The 22,800-nt window shown below is 38.3% G+C and overlaps 1 protein-coding gene across 2 annotated transcripts; it reads left to right on the top strand.

Annotated features, from left to right (window-relative positions):
• Positions 1 to 328: 328 nt before the first annotated feature.
• On the top strand, positions 329 to 21,608 carry LOC122873589. Of its 2 annotated transcripts, none has more exons than XM_044190496.1 (5): positions 329 to 410; positions 15,412 to 15,574; positions 15,725 to 15,809; positions 16,104 to 16,442; positions 18,163 to 21,608. In XM_044190496.1, exons 3-5 carry the CDS (start codon positions 15,746 to 15,748, stop codon positions 18,552 to 18,554), a joined length of 795 nt encoding a protein of 264 aa, XP_044046431.1. In that variant the 5' UTR covers positions 329 to 410; positions 15,412 to 15,574; positions 15,725 to 15,745; the 3' UTR covers positions 18,555 to 21,608. The 2 variants fall into 2 exon arrangements, with proteins under 2 accessions (XP_044046431.1, XP_044046432.1); XM_044190497.1 differs by having other exon boundaries at positions 396 to 410; positions 15,496 to 15,574.
• The last annotated feature ends 1,192 nt before the right edge of the window (positions 21,609 to 22,800 follow it).

The following is a 22,800-nucleotide window of genomic DNA, read 5'->3' as shown; positions in this document are numbered from 1 at the left end:
TAAATACCCAAACTCAAAAATTCTGATAACAGATGCCATTTCACTTTCATGATAAAGGACATAATAAATGTCCTATAAGGGGGGCAAGCTTACAGAGTACAGTGGCAGTCCACTGATCAAGAGGAAAAGAGTAAGCTACAAACTTTCATTAGATGTAGAGAAAGGAAGGAAGAGCACTGTGTTTGACGCCACTGAATTTATAACTACACTTAGGACAGGAAGTCAAGGTATCGCAGAGACAATAGATTTCAATAAAGGAAGTGACTCAGCGGTCTACATCATTTATGCTATGTTGCAGATGTAAGTGGTGGAGCAGTGATAGTGTGTGTGAGATAACAAACAGTCCAGGAGAGATATGCGCATTGCAAATTAGGCATCATTCGACAGCCATCAAACAGAAAAGGCAAGAGGTAAGAGGAAAATTGCTTTTGTAATTAGCAAGCTGGTGTTAGCACAGCAGATAAAACCGTAATTATAGAAGTATATTTGATTATGATGCTGTTATGTTTTTTAGTATGTGATAATATAACCACAAACTGACTTCACAGTGACATAGAGCGACTTACAAAAACAGCAGTCTTCCTCAGCATATACAAAATCAGGGAGAGGAGAGTAAGAAGATTAGGAAGAAGAAAATACTTTACAATACAAGACTTAATTTCTAAAAAACAACAGAATGTAATCAAAACCATAGAACAACTGAAAGTTCACCCAGCTGGCAAAAACTGTAAATGAAACTGACATGTTTTAATGTGTTGTTCAAGCACTAGGGCTAAAATATTTCAACAACTGGGGATAAGCTTTCCTTATAACTTTTGTTGGGAAACCTTTATCAAGCCCTGAAGCCCTGTGAGAGAACTTTCCCAAGTGGATTCAAATTACATTTCTTCATTCAGTTTGTTTTGGCCCAAATGGCCATGCAGTTACTCTCTTGACACCAATGTAATGTAGCCGTCTTGTCCTAAATTGACTGCCTCAGCACGGCACACTTTCCAGCTTTATATGAGCTTTAATTTTAAAGTTGTATTTTGTCCAAGCTTGGTCAAGTATTCTCTAAGGGATAATCAACAACAGAAGTTTCACAAACAAAAGCTGCTGGAAGTTGTCTCTGGAAGAATTACAATGTTCGTAAAATAGGAACCTACTGTAGCAAACATATGAGTGTTTTGGTGGTAAAAGAGGAAACAGTGTTGTAAACTTGGAATGTGACAGCTCAACTCTACCTTCTTTCAAATGTAAACACACAGTTCCTCATTCAGAGGTAGATAACAGAACAGGAAAAAATTAAGGAAATACCCACATGCAAAAAACCCCCAGTGAGACTATTCCAGGGAAAGGAGCATCAAGCTTTCCGTTACATGAAATAATTCTTGCATGGTTTGTTTTTATAAGTCAATTATAATTTTTATTTTTTTCAAATAAATGGCTTAGGATAAGAATGATGTACGTTTTCACATTAACATTAATTCAACTGACATATTTTAAAAAAGGAGATCACAATACTTGTGGATGATTGGCTGAAAGAACCAGGTCATCTAAATTAAATGAGATAAACCTAACCTAGAGTAAGAGTTGCTTTTATTTGCATGTGAATTAAATTCAAATGTGTGTTCTGAAATCCAACTCATGTAATTTTCAAACTAAATCAATGTCCTGTACAAACAAATTAGTTTCCAAAATGTTAAATTAAACCTGGAATAATGTCTTTAAAGCTGCATTAACTGATTTTTTGGCAGAGGAAACAAGCTGTGAACACAGCATTGACCATCTTATCACCATTTAAGTTGATATGGCGAATTTGTGAGCAAATCCTTAACCTATTTACATATCTAGCAGACACAGAGCAACATTATCATTCAATTGGAGTTGTGTTTATGACCACCTGACAAATGTCAGTTCAATATTCATTCTATTTTTTGTTTTGTTTTTGGTCTCCACCAAAAAGAAAAATATCTGGCTGTTTAGCTGTTAAATGCTCCACTATATTCAGCAGCTAGTTGCTAACTGTTCATCTACCATGTGGTGCTGGGCAGGTAGTGTACAGTGTATGTTTAGTGCTATTTCATTGCAAACAGCTGCCCAAAACGACACTATGGTAAAAGTGAATCAAAACATTAAAGTTGATGGCCGTAAACCAAAACAATTAGTTAAAAGATGCTACGTAGCTACTTAGAGCTGAGGGGAACTGCAGAGTCAGGCAATAATTCTCTGTAGCCTCATCACTACGAGGGACCCCTTTCACATACAAGTGTTCATGTGATCCATTGTTGCTATAAAAATATTGATTATAGCTGCTTTAAAGCTGCATGATTGAATAGAACAAACAGAGAAAATATTTTATGGAGGACCTTTAAAGATCTGTTTGTTAGGTAGACAATTGTCAATCATTTCTGCTGTTTCTAATAGTTCAGAGTAGCTGTTGTAGAGCTAAGGAAAAGAGATAAGGGTCATTACCTAATGATCTTTCCTGTCTGTGTTTCCCCCTGTACTTCTCTTAATCTTTAATCTTTTCTTCTTTTCTTTCTAATCTGTCTTTGATGATGTGATTCACTTTCTGGCATTTAAGACAGACCTGCAGCCATTCTTTGTATTGCCTTAGTAATTTAAGGTGACTGATTTGACCAGCCAGCCTTAGGTAATCTCTCTTCTCAAACTTCTATTGATTCTGAGTATCACCAAGATTGCCTGCTGCTACGGCTGTCAAATGAAAATGTAAAAGTCAGTGGGGAACACAACCACTAGATTCATTTTCAGACATGATTTGATGTTTGAAATTAGTGTTACTATAAAGAGTTAATATTCTTTTGGCATTTGTCAAGTTGGAAAAATATTTCCCTTTCAAAGTAGGATGAAATATAGCTTGGTAGTGACACAAGTGTATGTGTGTGTGTGTGTGTTTTGGATGGAAGGGTTGCAAGGGAGCATTTCTTGTCTTATGCTTACACGTTTTTTTCCTTTCGCCTGTTTGTGTCCTTCATACTCTCCACTTCCCCCTCCCTCCAACCATCAGATGGAAACCCCTCTCATCTCCAACAAGGACACCACTTTAAATCTGCAGGATTTGTTGTCGCAGGAACATGTTACTGATGTTTATCCTGGTGTTTTTCTGTGTTGCTGACCTATAAGGCAAAGATAATGGATGACACTTCCTTAGCGCCTTCTCCCTCCAGGGGAATAATCCTCAGTGGCAGGGTCATAGAGGTGTGGGAGCATTGATTGAGGCCATTTTCATCAGTAGTCAAACAGCTCATTTTATGCACTACCACTAATGGACAGGGCTATCATTTATGAAGGGTAATGCCTTTAAAGGGGGCATCAATGGAGGCTAATGATCTGACCAGCACTCTGTTAGAAGCAATCCTTTGTTGGATGATATTTAGAGTCATACCTTTATTAGGTGCTTTCAGTGATGAATGGCGAGCTTATCAAAGTTATATTGATGGCTGAATATTGTCAAGAACCCTATTTTCACTGGTTCATTTACAATGGAGATGCATAACCTGCAGATACGCAGGAAAAATACTATAGTTTTTATTTGGGGCTGGGTTCCCAATGTCCCTCTACTTAACACAACACCTTTCTGTGTTACATGCCCCCCCCCCCCATGTAGACAAACCCTCTCCCCCTCTCATCACTGCCAGATTAAGGCCCCTACAGCACCCTGTAAACAAAAGCATAAATCACTTACGCTTCTCCGCAACTACCTGACTGAAATTCATGGTTATCAGCTCCACTAAATCACAGTGGATGAGTGCCCAGGGGAGGCTAGAAGGCTAATACACACTGTCCATGAATACCATTGGCAACAAGGTCCAGTCCTATACGTCAATTCAGAGATGGATGGGCCTAAGTTGATCAGCCACAGGGGAGGTGAGAACTGCCGAGCGTTTGATAATTGTAGTCAAGTCAAGTCAATTTGATTTATATAGCCCAATATCACAAATTTGCCTCAAGGGGTTTTACAATCTGTTTAGCATACGACACCCTCTGTCCTTAGACCTTCGTTTCAGATAAGGTAAAACCCAAAAAACCCTTTTAACAGGGAAAAAAATGGGGGAAACCTCAGGAAGAGCAACAGTGGAGCGCTCCCTCTCCCAGGATGGACAGACATGCAAGTGATGTAATGTGTACAGACGACGGTCCAGCACAGAGAGGTCTGAGAGAAAAGAGAGGACCAGGAGGAGAAAATAGGGAGAGAGAGAGTTAGAAGAGAGAGAGAAAGAGAGAGAGAGCGATAAGCACACAACTTGGACGCTCATGTGCTTGTGCGACACAGACAAACAGAGGTTTAGAGAGATGCAGTGGTTTTCAGAAAGTTTACAGTACTGTAAAGTACATGTTTGGTGGCAGGACAAACATGGAGTATAAGTACTAGGCTTAATTGAGACTGAGACCGACCCGCCGGAAGGATAATGGTAACAGGTACAAGACCTGAAGTAATCAAAGAATAAGCAACTAACTCCTGCAGTAAGCACTCAGCACATGATCATTCTTGCTGCAGCATTGATCATGCTGCAGCTGATCAAAAGAGAGGGTAGGATCAAACATAACACCAAGATTCTTGGCTGTCAAACTTTGAGAAATCACACAATTATTGAGAGTTATTGTTTCTTGATCAAATAGGTGCCTCTCATTTAATAATTTTGGAATGATCATCCACCTTTACAGGCGCATACAGCTAGGTATCATCAGCGTAGCAGTGGAAATGAATTCCATGACTGCATATAATTTATCCAAGAGGTGAAATATAAAGAGAGAAAAACAGAGGGCCAAGAACAGAGCCCTGAGGTACTCCGCATTTGATGTAGAAAACACAGTGTGTTCTTTCAGATAAGTAAGACTTTAATGATGCGAGAGCCAGGCCAGAGACACCAAATTGATTTTGTAAAAATTTGTAAGAACATATACTATCTGGGATTCAACATACGAATATCGCACTAACATTGCAGAAGTAGCTGGAGATGAGGAACTCATTTTGTATCTAATCTCACATATTTTTCTGCAGAATAAATAAAAAAATTACAAGCCATAAAGGCTAACAGACAGTGAGTAAGTTTAGCTACAGAGTGAAAAAGAAATCTAGGATTGTGTTTATTGTTACTGATTAAGTGAGAGCAGAAATAAACTGCTTTAGCAGTGGACAGAGCACACTTGTAATTCAGTACACACTAGTGCAATGAGAGATAGAAAACTTCCAGTTTGGATTTTCTTTTGGTAGAAAGATGTGCAACTAAATCTACTGAAGGTCGACTAGAAGGGCTGTACACAGAGTTCGGACTGAAAATGTAATACCAGCGGAAAATCTGAGGGAGTGTGAAGAGGGATGCTACCCTCATGGTACCAAACAATGACACACAAACACTTCAGTCCATCAGCCTTAACAATAGAAGGTTAAAGGAAATGTGTTTCCTTCCCTCCCTGGTGCAGGTCTTTACACACTAGAAGTGTGTGTATGTAGCTGCCACTCAGCTGAACAGCATAACCTTTTTAGTTTGTATTGCTATGTCAAGAGCATTAACATGTTATTTCCTCTTGGAAACACATTAAGTATAACTTCCCTATGTGTTATTGCAGTGTTATAGTGTTATTGTAGCATTGTTGTGAAGGTATTATAATGGAGAAGCTGTGTTGTACAGTACAGGTGTTGTTTGTTGTTTTTAGCCATGCTACTGGCCTGGCTCTTGGGATGGCTGTGTCATCCTAAGATGTTGGTTGGTCAGTCTACCAATTTGGTCCAAACTGAATATAAAACAAAACTTATATGGATTGCCATGTCATTTTTTACAGTTCATGGTCACCAGAGGATAAATCTTTGGTGATCCTCTGACTTTTCTCTCTACAACTATTTGGTGGATTACCATGTAATTGTTGCAAGCAATTGTGAACTTTGGTGATCCCTGGACTTTACATCTAACATTATGATCAGATCAAAAGAAAGAAGAAGAAATTACAACCATAAACATTATGAATAGTTCATGCATTATGGTCAGAAATACTATACTTCTTATATCTTTTCCCCATCTTCACTAACTCAACACTACATACAGTATAATATCATAAAATCTCACAAGTGAATAAACATGCTGACCTTTCTGCTTACACCATCCTCATAAAAATAAACTATGTAACACTTTCAAAATGATAAATCCTTCTGATACATTTGTCAAAGACCTTTATTTTGACACCTCCATATTATGAAATTTACCCTGACCCCATCTGCTACAGATTAAAAACAAATTTTACAACCTCACAGAAACGCTTGCTTGGGTATAGACTCTTGTTACTGTATGGCTCTTCCTCCTGGCTCATCCTTTGTTTGTAATTATGTTGCAACTGGGATGCAGACTCACCTTGCTCAATTCAAGGTGAAGCACTAAAGGCTAATTAAGGGAGCTGCATTGTAAGCACCAGCATGTGGACATCTGTCTACATGCAGGTGTCTTATTATTAAATTACAAAAAATTTCTTCATCAGATGGATGAGGGGATAGAGATCCCTGTGTGCTTCCAGTGTAATTACCATAATCATTTCCTTTTTTATAATTAAGGCAAATACACCCACTTTAAATCTCTGGCAGTGAAAGCACTCTGTCTATAAGCACTTCAGTGTGAAGTGGTTGTCTGAGTGTTGTTAATCATACAGAGGGTCATCTTTTTCACTGAGGCAGGTTGAACTACATTTAATCATCCTATCATAAAACACCTTTCGAAGCTAGAATCATATCTGGGAGTCGAGCCAAAATAAAGGATATGTTTTAGCCCAGTGATGCCGCAATAACACATCTGCAACTTCAAAGTGCAAGCAAACAAGAGGCTAATCCTCTGCGTTAGCAAACATTGGCGTCAAGTTTGAGCATGGCTCTACATTCGCTAAGAAGGTAGGCCAGCTACCCTGTATGCTCTGAGCCAGATTAGCTTCCTGATTCTGCAAAAACATGCCTCTGATCTCCTCAGAGCTGGTTTCAGAGTGATAAACTCTCCCTCAAACATAAATTTGTCATGCATCAAAGCTGCTGACAACCCCACCGGGCTTACAGGAGGCATGGGATATGTATCCAAATATTCTATTTTACCCATTTACAGTCCAAACAAAAGATAACAAGGATCCCTGAGATGGTTGTTTCTTTAGAGATTAGAGTGAATTATGGCTCGGATAAATTAAAATTATGACAGAATGATGTTGAGCTGGTCAAGAGCAACAGCCTGAAACAGTGACAATGCATTGTCACTGGTGATCAAACTCAGGATTGATGCATCTTAATGGAGAACAATGTGCCTACTTGTATTTAAGTTCTTGTTATTACAACATAATGCAAACAGTGTAGTTTCTATTGATCTGCCAATGTTCTCTTCACAAAATGTTATGAGGCTTTCTTGGTACAAACAATGATGTGAGTTTATTTCAGTTGAAACTGGTTTTCCGGTTGTGTCCCTAGGAATTATACTCATACTGGACATGTGTCCTTTATGTAATGAGGCGGAAAATTAGGGTGTGGAAGGGGTGATGGATGGGTATGTAAGGTCTTTCTCACACCTTAACCAAATACTTTATTTTCCTTACCTTAACAATAGTTTTCTTTTTCCATAGTGTCAATCTTTCCATAACCTTAAAAGAGTACTCCACCATTTTAGGATTGTACTCCTATAACATTGTCAGACAATGGACAGTTGTATCGAGAACCAGAGCTATTGTCTTTTTTATTCCACGCGTTCGACGTCCTTGTCAAAACCTGGCGCCAACATTACCCACAATGCAACTTGACTGCTTATAATTTGGTCAGAGATTCGGGTGTGCTATGCTGGTAGTGGCTAATATAGCCAATAGGCACAGGCTACAGATGTCTGGTAAGCTCGCTTCTTTCTAACTCCACACCCCTAGATCACTTAAGGCAATTTATAAGATTTTCGTGTAGCTCCCTCTGGAGAAAAAACTTTTTTCACATAGGCAGTAGTACTCCCCAAGACCTGTAACCGAGTTCCCCTTTGACCATACTGCCATTGCCATGCACAGATATTTTGGAAAGAAACATTTTTAAAAACTTCGTCATTGTACATAACCAAGGTTTTTGCATATGTGTCCAACATCAGTGTTCTTGTCTAGCAATAGGATTGGGTTTTGAACATGAAATCAGTTGTTACTGTTACTGATTATCTCTCCAGTCTCCAATCCCTCAAAGTTCCTTCCAGCTGCAGCAGGCAGCTGCACTTGAATCAAGATTATTCAATTGCATCCTTTTGAAGCTCGTAACAGCCTGTAGATTATGGTGAGATTGATGCATCATGAGGCCACAGATGGCAAAGCACAATGCTCCTTAATGCCTCAATGTTCAAGTAGTAGCTGCAGCTTTTTGTAACCACATGAGGGTAATTTATGCTACAGTACAGTGTAGCTTTATGTACAGTACCTCAATATAATGACAGGTCATTTCTAACATTGATGTTGAGACCTTTCAAACATGTTGAATGAATGACATTTAAAATCATATGATCCCAGAGAGTGAACCAATTATCTGCATTCATGGCTTGAAAACGTCAAGAAATCTTTCATTGATCTGATGGGCTTTGTGGATTTTCCCACTGAGACGTGATATAATGATGAGTTGCATGTTAGAGTGGTGTGTCAAAAATTGAGAACTGTAGAGCTTACAAACAATCCGCCATTAACCTTTCCTGTCTACATTTTCTTTCTGGTCTGTCACTTGTCTGCACTTTGAAGTTGTTGCTCCTTTTCATTGAAAAGGTCATTTATGACTGCCAGGAATAAAAGCTGGGGCATAATGAATCATTCATGATATCAAATCTTATTTCTGTCACACTGATATGGTTTGTATAGAAAACACATTTAAAAAATATATGGAAAAAAGGGAAAGAAAAGATCAGATTTATCTGGTAGATGGCTCTCTGACATGAAGTATAGTATGACTTTAAAGCCTTGTAAGCCGTATAAGAGTATGTGTTAAATAGCATTATATGAACCTAAATGGTCCTCGAGTACAGAGTTTGGTCATCACTATGTTGTTCATATGTGCATAAGACTAAAATAAATGTTAGCTGATGATTCTAGTTTGGTTTATAAAAAAAATACATAATAAAATGTTTCAAAATCTAGTTTTCTACTGAATACTTAATATTTCTAACTGAATACCTGATAATCCTGATTAGGTTTAACCATTTAAAATTCACAAAAAGACCCAGCTGGGTTTGCCAGGGCTTGTGCAAGCTCAAAACGCAGACAGACGCAAAACATCTTTCACATTCTTCCCATTCAATTACCAGATGTGGGAGGTGGGAGTTCTATTGTATTGAACTTAACTGAAAACAAATTTCAGAGGACAGTCATTAAAGTGATGTTTTTGTTCTTTATCTCAAAATACTGAGTGCAGCCTCTGGACCAGACTACTTAACTTTATAGGAGCGAGCAATACTTGTCATTTCTGTTCAGTCCGAAACTGAGCACAACTTCCCTCAAACCCATCAGAACAGTTCATCCCATTTCTGTGCACTCTCATTCTGTAACCTCCAACGAACCTTCCAATAGACATTAACTGTGTGATAGCTGTCTTTATGGGCGGAGATTGGGTCGGGTGGCGTGTTTATGAGTGCAGCTAAGCTTCTAGATCCGCTCATAAATGTGATTCATGATTGTGTGTTATGGAGATGTCCTCAAAGTTTAAGGGCTCAAACAGAGGGCACGGAGAGAAGGAGGGTGGAGAGGGACAGCGGGGGCAGTCATATCATGTGTTGGTGTGGTCTGTGCAAGGCTTTTAGCAGAAAACAATCTGGAGTTTAGGCTCATGGGTGAACTGGAATTACAGACACCATTGACCGGTGCATGCTGGATGTGTTAGTCTATCTGCCTGTCAGTGGTTAAAGCTAGGGGATAATAGTCTCCTCTTTGAGTATCTGATCATATGTTTCAAGTTTTGAGTTATTGTCAGCATATGTGTGTCTGTGTTTGTCGGTGTAAGTATATGTCTGTCACCTTGACAGTCCCAGGTGTGTCTTCCTCCCACAGTGTGTAGATTTACCTGAGTGACTGTGTTTGCTGCTGAGCCAAATCATTTCTTTTTGCACTGCATCTACATATTGAATGTCCCTGAATGCTACTGATTTTACATCATTATCTGACATGTCTGGCTGAGTCATATAACACAAAGGGGAATAAAGTGGAATACTGTCCATGTCAAGGGTATAGTAATGCAATACTGGAAGACAGTTTTATTAGTGTTTTTATTAGTGCACTGGGAGTAGTCTCAGCTGTGTCCTCAGCACATAGCACTGAACGTTACTCTGTGATTCAGTCAACATACTTATTTACACATACTATATTATGGAGATATATCAACATACTGTGTCATCACAGATCAGGTTGCAGGACAAACTCTACTAGCTTTTTAAAACTACATGTAACTTCTTGAAAACAACAACAACACAAATGTAACTGTTTTAGGGCATTGCAGAATATATTTGAATACAAAAATATGCAATGTGAATAATCTCATTGGATGTTTTTGAACATATGACTTTAGAACCTCACTTTAGAAATTCTCTAGATGAAGAGAAGGACTGCTTTGGTGCATATTAAATGCATTGGTTTTGCATTTGATTATCAGTGGTCACAAGCACTTTGTCTCTCAGCTAATTCATTAGTTCTTTTAATGTGATGTCTCTTTTACTACCAAGCCGATAGCAAGCGAAGTAAAGGCAGAGTGATTAGCAGAGATTTAATTGTGCATGTTGCAGAAAAAGCTGAAATTCACATTTTTCCTAAAAATGTAGAGCTTTTGATAAATATTAACAAGTGGATGTTTTTTCCCTGCTCTTACCTGATAGATGCACCATTCTACCTTTTTGAAGGTATGAGGTAAGCTGAGAAATCTTGTTTCTCACAGTGTGTACAAACTCAGTGTGACAGGAATGAGAATGCCTTGTGCTCTTTAAACTTTTGTCCTTAAAAACACACTACAGCTAAAGCCCACAATCATTGCCCTGCAGAGATCCACTATGGCGCTCCTGTGACAGTTTGGGAAAATTGGCTCAATTTGATCTGAGTGGCGAGTTACTTGCTACCTGTGCGCAGCCACTCCAACAAATAAACTCATTTTTTGCTCAAGCTGTTCTTCGTCTTTGCTCGCAAAATAAATTCTGTACAATTTAGAGCCTTGCTCCTATTCTCCTACGCTCCTCTCACTTACGGCTCTCGCAGGAGGATAGCATTGATTGCATCCTGCCATTTTCTGGATGTCACTAGTCATCACTAATGGCTGTACTAAACACTACAACCATGCAGCTGATGGCTGGAGTCAGCAGTCGAAGATGCTGAGAAGGGAGGGCACGTAGCAAGGCTGAAAGGGCGAGGGTAAGAGTATAATGTGAATCAATGCTTAGTTGAGAGTGTATTTAATACACCTGCTCAGCAAGCTCAGTGAGTTCCTCTCACTACACACAAACAATGTGTGTAGTGAGAGGAAAGCAGGTTTGACTGGGTTTGACTCCAGTTTGACTGGAAAGTAATACACTTCAAATTGTTGTACTAAGAATCAAGAAAGGAAGGACAAGTCCAAAACCAAAAGAAACTTATCTCACCCAGAAAATACTGAGCTTAACTGAGAACAAAGATTGTTTGAAGTGACATCACTTGTGTGCTTATGATTCATTGTCCTGTTGTCTGGTCCAAATTCTCCATGAATACTGTACTGTATATTTACCTATCAAATTAATTGGAATTCCCAAAGAGCTGCCTAGTTTATGGTGAGATGTTATTGCTTCAAAGTGCTCATAAATCTTAGTTTCTGGTATTAGTAAACAAAATAGTTTGTCAGTCTGTGACTGCTCTGACACTGCTCATTAGTACAAACAGAGTGTATACTGTGGAGCTGACCCAGATGAGAACTGTGTTAATATATAAAAAGGAGGAATAACTCAGCAGTGACTCATCTCTCCACCTGGAATAGGAACAGGAATCTTTTAGTAAAACTGAAAGCTCGACAAATGCACGAGCAAACACGATAGTAAATTATATTATAATTCCTTGCTGCTGATCTTGAAAAGCCAACAAAAGTGACACCTGGGACAAAGTGTCAAGTCAGGTTTATTTGTGCCCAGTATCATAATTATACAGTGTGTCTCAATGGGCTTTACAGGGCGTACAACAACAACAGTGGTTCCCAATCCAGTTCAAACTGCCTGTGAGAAACTGAAACAGTAATGGACTGTTTAAACATAACAAATAATTACATTATGATAGCTTGAGGCAAAGTCAACATGCCCATTGTTTGTCAATGCATTCCTCTTAGTCTGTTTTGGTGATTCACCTCCTGTTCAGGAAAACCAAGAAAACTACTGCATACTGCGCCTTTTCATTATTATCATTGTGCGGGTATCGCTTATGTCAATAAGTAACCCATATCAAATGTTGACTTTGAATATAAAAAAATCTGTTCCTATTTGTATCAGCTGACCAACTACATCTCTGAGGCTTTAAAGTAATAAATGACATAGAGTTGTTAGCCACAGCTGCCTGTGTGTATCTGAATAAAATACAGCCTATTAAACCTGACGTATATTTTAAATGTCCATAACTTTTTTTGAACTGATTTAAAACAGAACTAAATATGTTTGTTCCAACATAAAACATGGAAGCTTCAGTTCAGTTACCACTAATGCAGCAAGTTGCATTTTAAATGTAAACTTGCAGCAGTATACAACATATTGCAACTGAGATTCTTATAGAACTTTTAGAGTTAAGTGCCAGCATGGCTTAGATTCTTTAAACCTCGTTGAGGCTGAGCTTTATTGTGGCTTTGGGGGGTTTTAACAGTGACAGTCTTCAACAGGAATTAGATACACAGGAAATGAGTGCCACTTGTACCAGCATCTTCAAGACTCTGATGCAATGGAAGATCAACAGCTCATGTAATGCAATAATTTTAAACAAGTTTCCATTTCTGTCATTTAAAAACCTCACAACTTCTGTTTGGTGCTATTTTATTCTATAAAAATAATTTATGCACTGAGCTCCATGAACTGTTGTCCATGAAGCCCATTCAAATCTTTTTGTATTGATGGTAATTAGAACATTGGCCAATTTTTCCAATCATTTAAATATTAGCTTTTGGAGCCACAAGTGATCCATCTAACAAAAGTGATATCCAGGAAAGGTCACACAAACTTTGCATCTTTGACAATCATCCAGGCGCTGTGGAAAAAAAGTTTCTATTAGCATGGCAATTTTTCAGTCCCAAAAAAAAAAATGTCATCCTTCAACTTCACCAATCGCAACAAAATTTACCTGACTAGTCACCATAGCAATAGGTCCAGAGTGCGACTCAAACCCAACTGGACTCTCGCGCAGAATTACTGTCAAACTTTATTTACCAGATGCTAAACAACTTCAAACGTTTAATAGACCTACTGCAAATCATGTTAAAGCCCCAGATAAAACTCAGCATTATGGGTAATCTGGTCCCCACAGCAATTAAGTACAGGATAAAACTCGACATGCCATGTAACTAAGCCGCAACGCTGCTGTCATGCAGGGCAGTAAAGACCTGAGAGTTTGACACCATGGTTTTTCCTGTAATATGAGACAGTGAATTTCAGCAGAACATTTATGTTTTTGTATTGCATGTGTGTGTGTGGATGTGTGCACACACAGCCAAAGACTGATTACAGACAGGGCAAAACATGAACCTGCTCCAGGGCTGCAGATCCCCACTGGCCCAAAAGCCCCAGGTTTGCTTGGTGTCATTTAGTAAGTTTAATTGCAATATGACAAGTCATAATATCTGCCGGGTAAAGGGTCTATTGATAATAGTAACATTGTGCTAATTGCTGAGATCTGGGAATGCAGCACCATCACTCAAAAGAAGTCAGATACTGTAGGGCAAGGAACACGAGTGATTAGACATAAAGGTTTTAAACCAACCTTTGTTGCGTAGATGCACAATTAAAAACAAATAAAGAAACTGAAAGATGTTAGCCATGAAATGACATGTTAAACAAAAATCTATTCGTTTATAATCAGTTACATTTGTCTGTATTGAGTTTGCTTTCTGTTGTTTTATATAGTCACACAAAATAACACGTTTACATGAATACTTTCTTATGTCATATATATGATAAAGAGATATAGTTAATGCCACCACACCATAGAACCCCACTGTTGACACTGATCACTTATACTGGGGCACAAGTCGGCACACTGAATTTCTAAAATAAATATGGCAGGTGAAGTTCATTCCTCTCAACTCGTCAAAATGGTAAAGCAGTGTAAACACAGAATCCCAAGCATCCTCAGTGACATTTAGTTGAACCTGAGCTACTCTGTAGAGATACAAAATGTAGCGGTGGACAGTTTCAAAATAAGCTACACTGGTCATGTTCCCTGCAATGAAGGAATGTGTCACCCAATGCAATGGCATGGCTCTTTCATGTGTTTTTAATAATTTTTGGACACTAATGCAATTCTGCACCAAGGAGGCATAAGCAATTGACAAAAGTTGTTAGTAGGATAAACGTAGTGTTCATTTTGGTTTCTTCCTGGTATTTGCTGATAGTAATAAGATAAGAAATATATCATTATCCTTTGATAAACACATATAAGTTTACAGGTGACCTGTTTATGGATGTTAAAGCTGCATTTACCAAGATGTTTAGGCAAAAAGCCTTCCCATCACCAGGGGCACATCAGGGGTACATTCTCCCTAATTTCCAAAATTGAACTCTGATGTCTCATAGAGGTCACCCACAGAAACTAGTGAATCAAAGTGGTCTCCTAAACAGCTGCAAGAATAAACTCAATTAGTAAAAAAAAAAAAAGGGGGGGCACTTGCACACAAATAAGTAAAAACATAGAGATTTTTTTTTTTTACCTCTACTCTATTTGTTATGTGTCAATGTGAAGCAGGGGTGGTATAAATATGAGTGTGCTGTGTGAAGGACACAGACATGAGTCCGTGTTTATTTACTATCCAGTGTGTTTTGACCAGAGTGTGTGTGTGTGTGTGTGTGTGTGTGTGTATTTCTGACATTTATGTCACTCTTTCATGACTACTTCCCATTAAATGACTAATGAACTTACAGTGAGACACAATGAAGTGACTTTTTGTAACAGAATAGTTTAAAGGGTTTCCCCTGTGGCTATTCCCATGGAGTTTGAACAATATCAAATAATCATAATGACCTCATGGCAAAAATCTATATGAAAGTTGAATGAAGTGAAATGAAACAGCAGAACACTGTTGCGACACATCAAAGGCAGTCATACAAGTGTCTACTTGTGGCAGCTGTACTACTTTATGAATAGGCCATCACTTTCCTTCTGGCTCCTTTCACTTCCTCACACGCTCACACACACACACACACGCACACACAAATCACCACGCTTCCTTGCCTCTCCTTTGTTATTCAGGTTCCAGCACACACCCTCCACAGCGATAAGCCTTCCTGGAAACTTCTCTTCGTAATTCTGTAATCATTAACGTTCTGCACTTAGGGACGAGTCTGAAGGACTTAAAGCACCACAAGGAACAAGCACTGGAGAAGAGCTGAGGAGAAGCATCAATCCTCCTGAGGTCAGTTCCAAACAACCATACGACTTAACATGCTGCTTTTTGAAATCTGGGGGGTAAATCAGCCTGCTAAGCCTGCACAAAAACTTGTCTGTTAAATGTAGTGTTTATATATTGAGATCTGTTTTAACTGAATTGTTCTCCATGTCACAGTGAAATGCAAAAGAGGTGACAATGGGGTCCACAGCATTGCATATACTTCTCTGGCTTCTAAGTGCATTCACTCTTACGACACAAGGTATGTGAAACTATTTTAAACTAGTTTAAAGTCATTTGTTCAGTAGAAATAAGTACTGAAGAAAACGTCTGTCACAAATACTGTATGTTGCAGAAATAAATCTTCAGAATGATCTGGGCTATTCAGGAGGAAAAAGTATTTTTCCTTTAAAAGTTTAAAGGAAGACCAGAGTGTAATATTCTAATAATGTGAGGTGCAACAGTGTGGTGGTGTTAATAATAACTTTAATATACAAAGGAACCAACAAGAAGCTTTTGTTTCCATTAAATCTCAGTACAATATCTTTGTCTACAGAGCTGGCGAGATTAAGTGTGAGTTCCGAGATTACAGCAGAGTGTGGGAAACAGGTAACCCTAAACTGCGACGTGTCCTCATCAAGAAATGGACTATCAGTCATACGTATGGAGTGGTCCCAAAACAAAACAACCCTATGTTCTGTGGACAGTGAAGGAAACATTACCACACACCCCAGACACACTCTAAGTGACTTCCATTGTGAGTATAAACATGGACAATTGTCCCTCATCTTTCAAAAAGCGCAGCCACTGGGGAGCGGAAACTCAAAGCGCTACATGTGCAAGCTACAATCCAACCAGGGAGCTCTGCATGGATATACAAGAGTGGAGTTACAAGGTCAGAGTCTATTCTTATTTAGACAAACAGTGATATAGCTCAATAACATTTATAAAACTGCTGTCATGAATGTACAAAATACTGGTCTGCTTCTCTTTAGCTACTTTTCCTACTACTTTGGTATAAGTATTCCAATTCTTTACTTAAAGGTGTTTTCTAGTAAACAAACAAAAGGGATGTTTACATTCAATGTTCTTCACCAAAACGCATTGTATCAATCCTTGAGGTCTAACAAATGTTTTGAATTCATTTCCTTCCTCATAAAACATTTGAAAAACTAATTTTTAAGTATTGAAAACACTATAATGTTGGACTTAGACTTGCATGTACATGTGCGTCCTTGTGTGTGAGCACGAGACACAAAATGGGGACCCACTCATAAAAAACTGCTCCATAGTGCTACTAGTGGACCAAAACTCCACAAGGTATATATATACATATGTACAGTCCATTACAAGTCAAATTCTAATTTACATTAAAATTTTACATGTTTAAAAGTACAGAATAATTAACAGCAAAATGTGCTTCAATATCAAAAGTAAAAGCTGTCATTATACAGAAGGTCCACAGTATTATATTTGCCACATACATATAATATTGGATTATTATTCCTGATGGTGTAAGAACCATTTGCTAACACTTTCTAATGAGACAAACTTGTAGACAAAGATGTAGGTAAATTATAACTATGGTTAATAAATAACTTCTTAATGTTTCATACATCAATAATAATCAGTTTGTAAGAATAACCTTTGATTGTCAGGTTGTAAAAAATGTCTCTGGCTGGTGTTTATCCTCCTCCAGCATGACATTTCTTTTTCCTTTTCAGCTAGCTCTTTAAATCATCAAGAATACCACTTCAATGGACTATTTTCCTTCTGGAAAACAACTGCAGAGCATCTGAACCAAAATTAATTTATTATAAATAACTCATTAATTAATTATTTACAACTACACACTAATGGTAAATTACAAAATGAGAAATCCACTTTTTAAAATAATTGACTCACTTTGGTGGATCATTGTAGTTGAAGAACCGTTTATTAATAACTTAATAATATTTTTAACCACAGACCTGGTGGCTTATTTGAAAATGCCACCAGGTCTGCATGAGTTGTAAATATATTGATTTTAGTCTACGGCTCTTTTGCAGAAAGTGGTAGCCAATTAGAGGATCTTTCCTGATGAAATAAATAGCTCTATAGCTATAAAGACAAAGCAAGTTATGCTGATGGAAGATGAAGACCAGCAACAACTTGGCAACCCAAAAGTTGTCCTTTTTAATGTGTTATGGCTAATAAAGCATTAATAAATTACTTATTAGCTGAACAAATCCTTATGAATTACTAGAATGCCTAATTAAAATGTTGTTTAATGTAGCAGCTGGTTGAGCTAATGTAAACTACTTTAAATACAGCTGGGCAGTGTAATCTATTAATATAAGCACCATATTTTAGAAACGTATCATACGTTTTGTGTGTAAAATCTCAATATGCAAAGTAACTAGTTGGCAAATTATTGTAGAGGGGTAAAAAATGCAATTTGGTCTTCTAAAATGTAGTGAGTAAAATACAATTGCAATTGCAGTACAGTATTTGAGTAAATGTACTTAGTGGCTTTTTGATGTTTTCACATGCTAAATGAGAACATTAAGTGTCACTAATGTTTTGTACATGAAGTGCATTATTGACGTTAACTCTTCTAATGGTCTTCCTCTCAGAGTGTTGTGGGAGCATTAAGGGTATTTTGAGTCATGACGGTCCCGCCTGCACCTTCAAACATGTCTACCCAGACGGAGATGTGCACTGGTTTCATGGCTCCCACAATCTCTCAGATGGGCATTACACTACTAAAAGTGTGGACAAAGACGGTTGGCTGACTATCCATAGTCACCTGAAGCGGAAAAGTTCAGATGTGTCCTATAGCTGTTTCTTGAAGAGCACCACATCTGGTAGATACATTGCCAGCACTTTGGTTCAGAAGCCTGAATTCTTGGTGAGGGGAACTGGAGCGCAGGGATCTACAGACCCGGACAGGAATGGAGTTGGATCACAGAGACCTATGAGGACATTTGTGTGTATTTCAATATTGCTTGCTGTCACACTGAAATAATGGATTTGTAAGTAAATCCACATCATGGAGTGTGATAAGACATTAGGGTAAAGCGGCTGCAAAAAACAATCAAAAGAAAAATTGTACCATGTAAACAATTTAACCTGATGACTTTCTTTCTGTGTTCTTTCTGCGCATTCCCTCCGCCTTGATGTAAATGCTTGGGCACATACGTTTCTCCACTTCCAAAAAATGGTGACTTGCAAGCTGAACTGGACCTCTGCTGAGAGTTTGTTTTTCATACACACTCTTAAAGAACTGAACATTATTGGACGCCTAGATTGTAAGAAAAATAAGAAATAATGCCCTATTCAAACAAGTCCACGAAAACATTAACGAAGCTAGGATAGACCGAAATGTTGAACAAATTAAAAACCACTGGAAAACTTTGAAGAACACCTATTACAAGGCTACACAGCTGTTCTGATTAAATGCGTCGCCGCATGTAAACACCAGACCGTATTATTTCATATCCCATGTAAACAGTTGGCCCGAAATCTTCAATCAGAATGAAAAAAAGTGCAAGTAACAGCAGCTATTGATTAGGAACAACGGTAGTGAGATTCATGTAATTTTTCAAAGTCCAGGGCAACAGCACTCCCAGTTAAGTGAGTCATCTTTCATGGTCCAAAGGTTTAATATTCTGCCCTTTAGCTCTTGGCTGAAGTGAACAAGGAAATTACAGACTGTTGCTAATAATCATTACACTGCGTAAAATTCATTTTTTGTTTTGTTTTGATAGAGAGTCACCGATGAGGGAGCAGAGTGTATTGGTACACTCTTTCAGAAAATAACAAACACACACACACACACACACACACACACACACAACCACACAGAGAAACAGACTCTCATACAACTGCAAATGTTCACGGAGTCCTTTTGGCTACTGGTTCAATTCAGCCTTGAGCCATAAACCTAGCCACAGATTATTTTCAGGAGTACGTGTATGTGTCGACTATGTGTCTGACCTGATTCTACAGGAAGGTTGTCTATGTGTGACTGCTGTGTGAATGCACACTTTCTACAAGAATACCATGAAAAGAAAATCTGTCCATCTTGAACAGAATGAAAAGACCTCAAAAGATGGGCTCTGTCGTGAATTCCCCTCAGAAACACAGAAGCCTTTGTGTGCGAAATATCAAACAGCTGGACACAGGAACTCTTCAGTCTGTGGTTTGTGGATGGACGCTGCCCTCTGGTGAACTAGTTGTGATCAGTACGACATGTAGCTGCTGCTGTGCAACTAACTTGTCTCAGGGGCAGTGGACTGTCCACATGGAGGGCAAAATGGGTGCATTTAAAGGGTTGGTTTACCTAAAATAAAACATTTTGCACTTACCTCTAGTGGTATGTGGTAATGCAGACAGCTTTGGTTCGTGATAAGCCCTTGTACAATGTGGTGCTCACAGAATGTAAGTATTACCTTTTAAAAAATCAACAGTCAACAGTTTTCATAGGAACAATTTTTCTCTAGCGAGTAGTTCCAAAGCACACAGTCCACAGTGAGGTCTGTTGATTATCCAGAGTCCTGGGAACACTGTTTATGGAAAGAAATGTTCCTGTTGAATTTATTTAAATATTATTCAATGCTCTCAGCACCAGAAATGAAATTCCATTCTCCTGATTTTTATTGCTGTGGTGGCAGAAATCTCAGAGATGGATATCTCAAACCTGTGCAAACAAGCCAAAACTATCTGCATGGCTACATACCACTAGAGGTGAATGAGGAAATATGTTTGTTTGTTTTGTTTTTTTGCGCACACTAAGTTATAGTTATGTACAAAACTGAATATATAATAATATGTAGCTCAAAGCTGGAGGACAATCCCAGCTCCAAGGCTAAAACTCTGCTTTTTTAACGCCTCAGTGCGCCCTCTCTCTTCAGACAGGACATTTGAGAGCAGTTTCAAGTCAGAAAGACTCTCTGCTAATGGTGTTGCTAAATCAGTGCCACGCAGGGGCAGGTTGAGCTTTTAGCAAGATGTTGCTGCGGCTGAGAGCCCACTGAATAAAGGAATACAAGGTCACCTTGACTTTTCCGGTGCACATGGATGCATCCAGACACAGGCATGACAAACAACACACACACACACACACACACACACACACACACACACACACACACTCTCTCACACCAGTTCAGATACACTGAAAATATTTGAATATTTATGTTGTTGTCTTTAATGTGTGTTGTGGAATGATATTCTCAAAAGCATAATTTTGAGAAATATTTCTACTGACAAAATGAGATATACTATACACTATATATACTCTTCTTATGCCTACCATATATTTGGCACTGCAAAATTAAAGCAGTTTACATCAATGGTCACAAAACATAATGCTTAGTGATTATTCAAAATGGATGTAGGATATTTAATTAACTTAACAATCACAGTGCCGTGCTTTAAAGGGAGCTGTTTGATCATTTATTACATTATGACACTAATGTGAATGCTGCTTACAGGCATGTTTTTGATTTGTTATACCAATAGTAATGTCTCTTTCCTGTTGGATGCACAACAGAGGAAGTTTAAATGAATCACTGTAAGTAGTTTTGATTGTTTAAAGTAACGCTTTTCAATCACTGAGTTGTGGTTTTGTTTTAAACACCTGCACATCTTTACAAGCAGGAGAAACCAGTTAAGGGCTCCAAAACATCAGATTTAGCCTCAAGCATGTAAACATTAGCAAAGTTAGGAACCTCCTCCTTTTTTGATTTGTTGTGTTTTTATAAACTTTTATACTTACTTATTCTTAGTAAGTAATAACTGCTTTAAGCTGTCAGAATGGAACCTTGAAAGGGATATAAAGAACATTTATAAAAAAAAAAATTCTTCATGACAATAATAGACTGAGACAGAGGTCATAGTTTATTCATGTCATGATGTGATGAAGGCTTCTCCTTAATCTACTGGCTTGGATTGAACCTCATTTGTATGTCGCTTTGGACAAAGGCATCTGCAAAATGAATAAATGTAAATATAAAGTAAATGCATCCTAAAGAAGTGGGCTAAAACTTTAGAACTTGAAATAAAAGACTGAACTGGAGTTATGAAAGTGTGGCTTTCCCATCTTTATTCAATGTCTTTAATGTCTGTCTATCAAAAAACATCTATAGCAATAACATTTCTGATAACTGATGCATCTCATGCAAACCTCGGACAAAATTTAAGTCAGGAATGACTTCTAGCTTTTTAGATGGGACAGATAGTGATATTTTCCAAATCCAAATCTCATTGCTTGATCGTAGATGCAACATGGAAGTAATTTAGGAGGCTTTAAGTTGTTCTATAAAGTCAGAAAGATGAAGATCATGTGATATGATTGCTACTGAATAGACCTTGGGATGAGACTGTTTTGTCAACTGCACTTATGGCCCAAATATTCCAGTCAAAGAATTTTCTTCTGCATATCAGAACGTCAAACGTCTTTTCAGTTATTACTAAAACAACAAACTGCATCAGTGTCTCTCTCTGTACTTGTAGTATGCGCTTCTTACCACAAGAGGGAACAAGTGACACACTCAACAGTCATCCTCTGGACAAATAATGATTCCAAACTGCTTTTCATGTTGATGCGAGGCTGAAGTGTTCAAAAGCGCCAAATTACTGATGAGTGAACTCAGAAAACCTTTTCAGTCTGCAACAAATGGTTTGCTTCATAATGAATGTTGGTGTAAAAACTGTTTAATACAAGTCAATAGGTTACAATAAAGCATACTACCAGACTAATTTGTAAAATTCATAGTGAATAATAATATTAATTTGGAACTATATTTCTCATGTTTGGATTTCAAGTCTCTTTATATAATTATGGGGCAACAAGTTCTGTTCAAGGGATGTTACATCATCTCAAGTTTGCCTCTATTATGAGCACCTCATCTGGGCAAAGTACACAGTAGGGGGTGTTCACTGAGATGTGTGTGTGAGTGTATACGGGGGCTTCAGGTCAAGTTCCCATGGTAACTGAGAGGCGTCTCACTGTGTACCCCTGGCTTCATTTCTCTCTGTGTGAGTGTGTGCGTGTCTGGCCAATTATTCCAGTGAGCTGTTATCTCCTCTCAGAGAGGTTTACATTATCACCCTGACAGCCTGGTGGTCATTGGTCAGGTGAGCGGCCACAGATGGTTATACCATACACAAGAGCAGAAGGAGGGAGGAGGTGCATAGATCAAAAGAGACAAGATAAGAACTGACTGACCGACAAACAGCGAGACAGGATTGATAGACGCGACAGAGAG

Source organism: Siniperca chuatsi, linkage group LG3 (genome assembly GCF_020085105.1).
Source record: "Siniperca chuatsi isolate FFG_IHB_CAS linkage group LG3, ASM2008510v1, whole genome shotgun sequence".
NCBI classification, from domain to species: Eukaryota; Metazoa; Chordata; class Actinopteri; order Centrarchiformes; family Sinipercidae; genus Siniperca; species Siniperca chuatsi.
The sequence above is the reverse complement of the archived record's forward strand: the minus strand, read 5'-3'. Positions and strand labels throughout refer to the sequence as shown.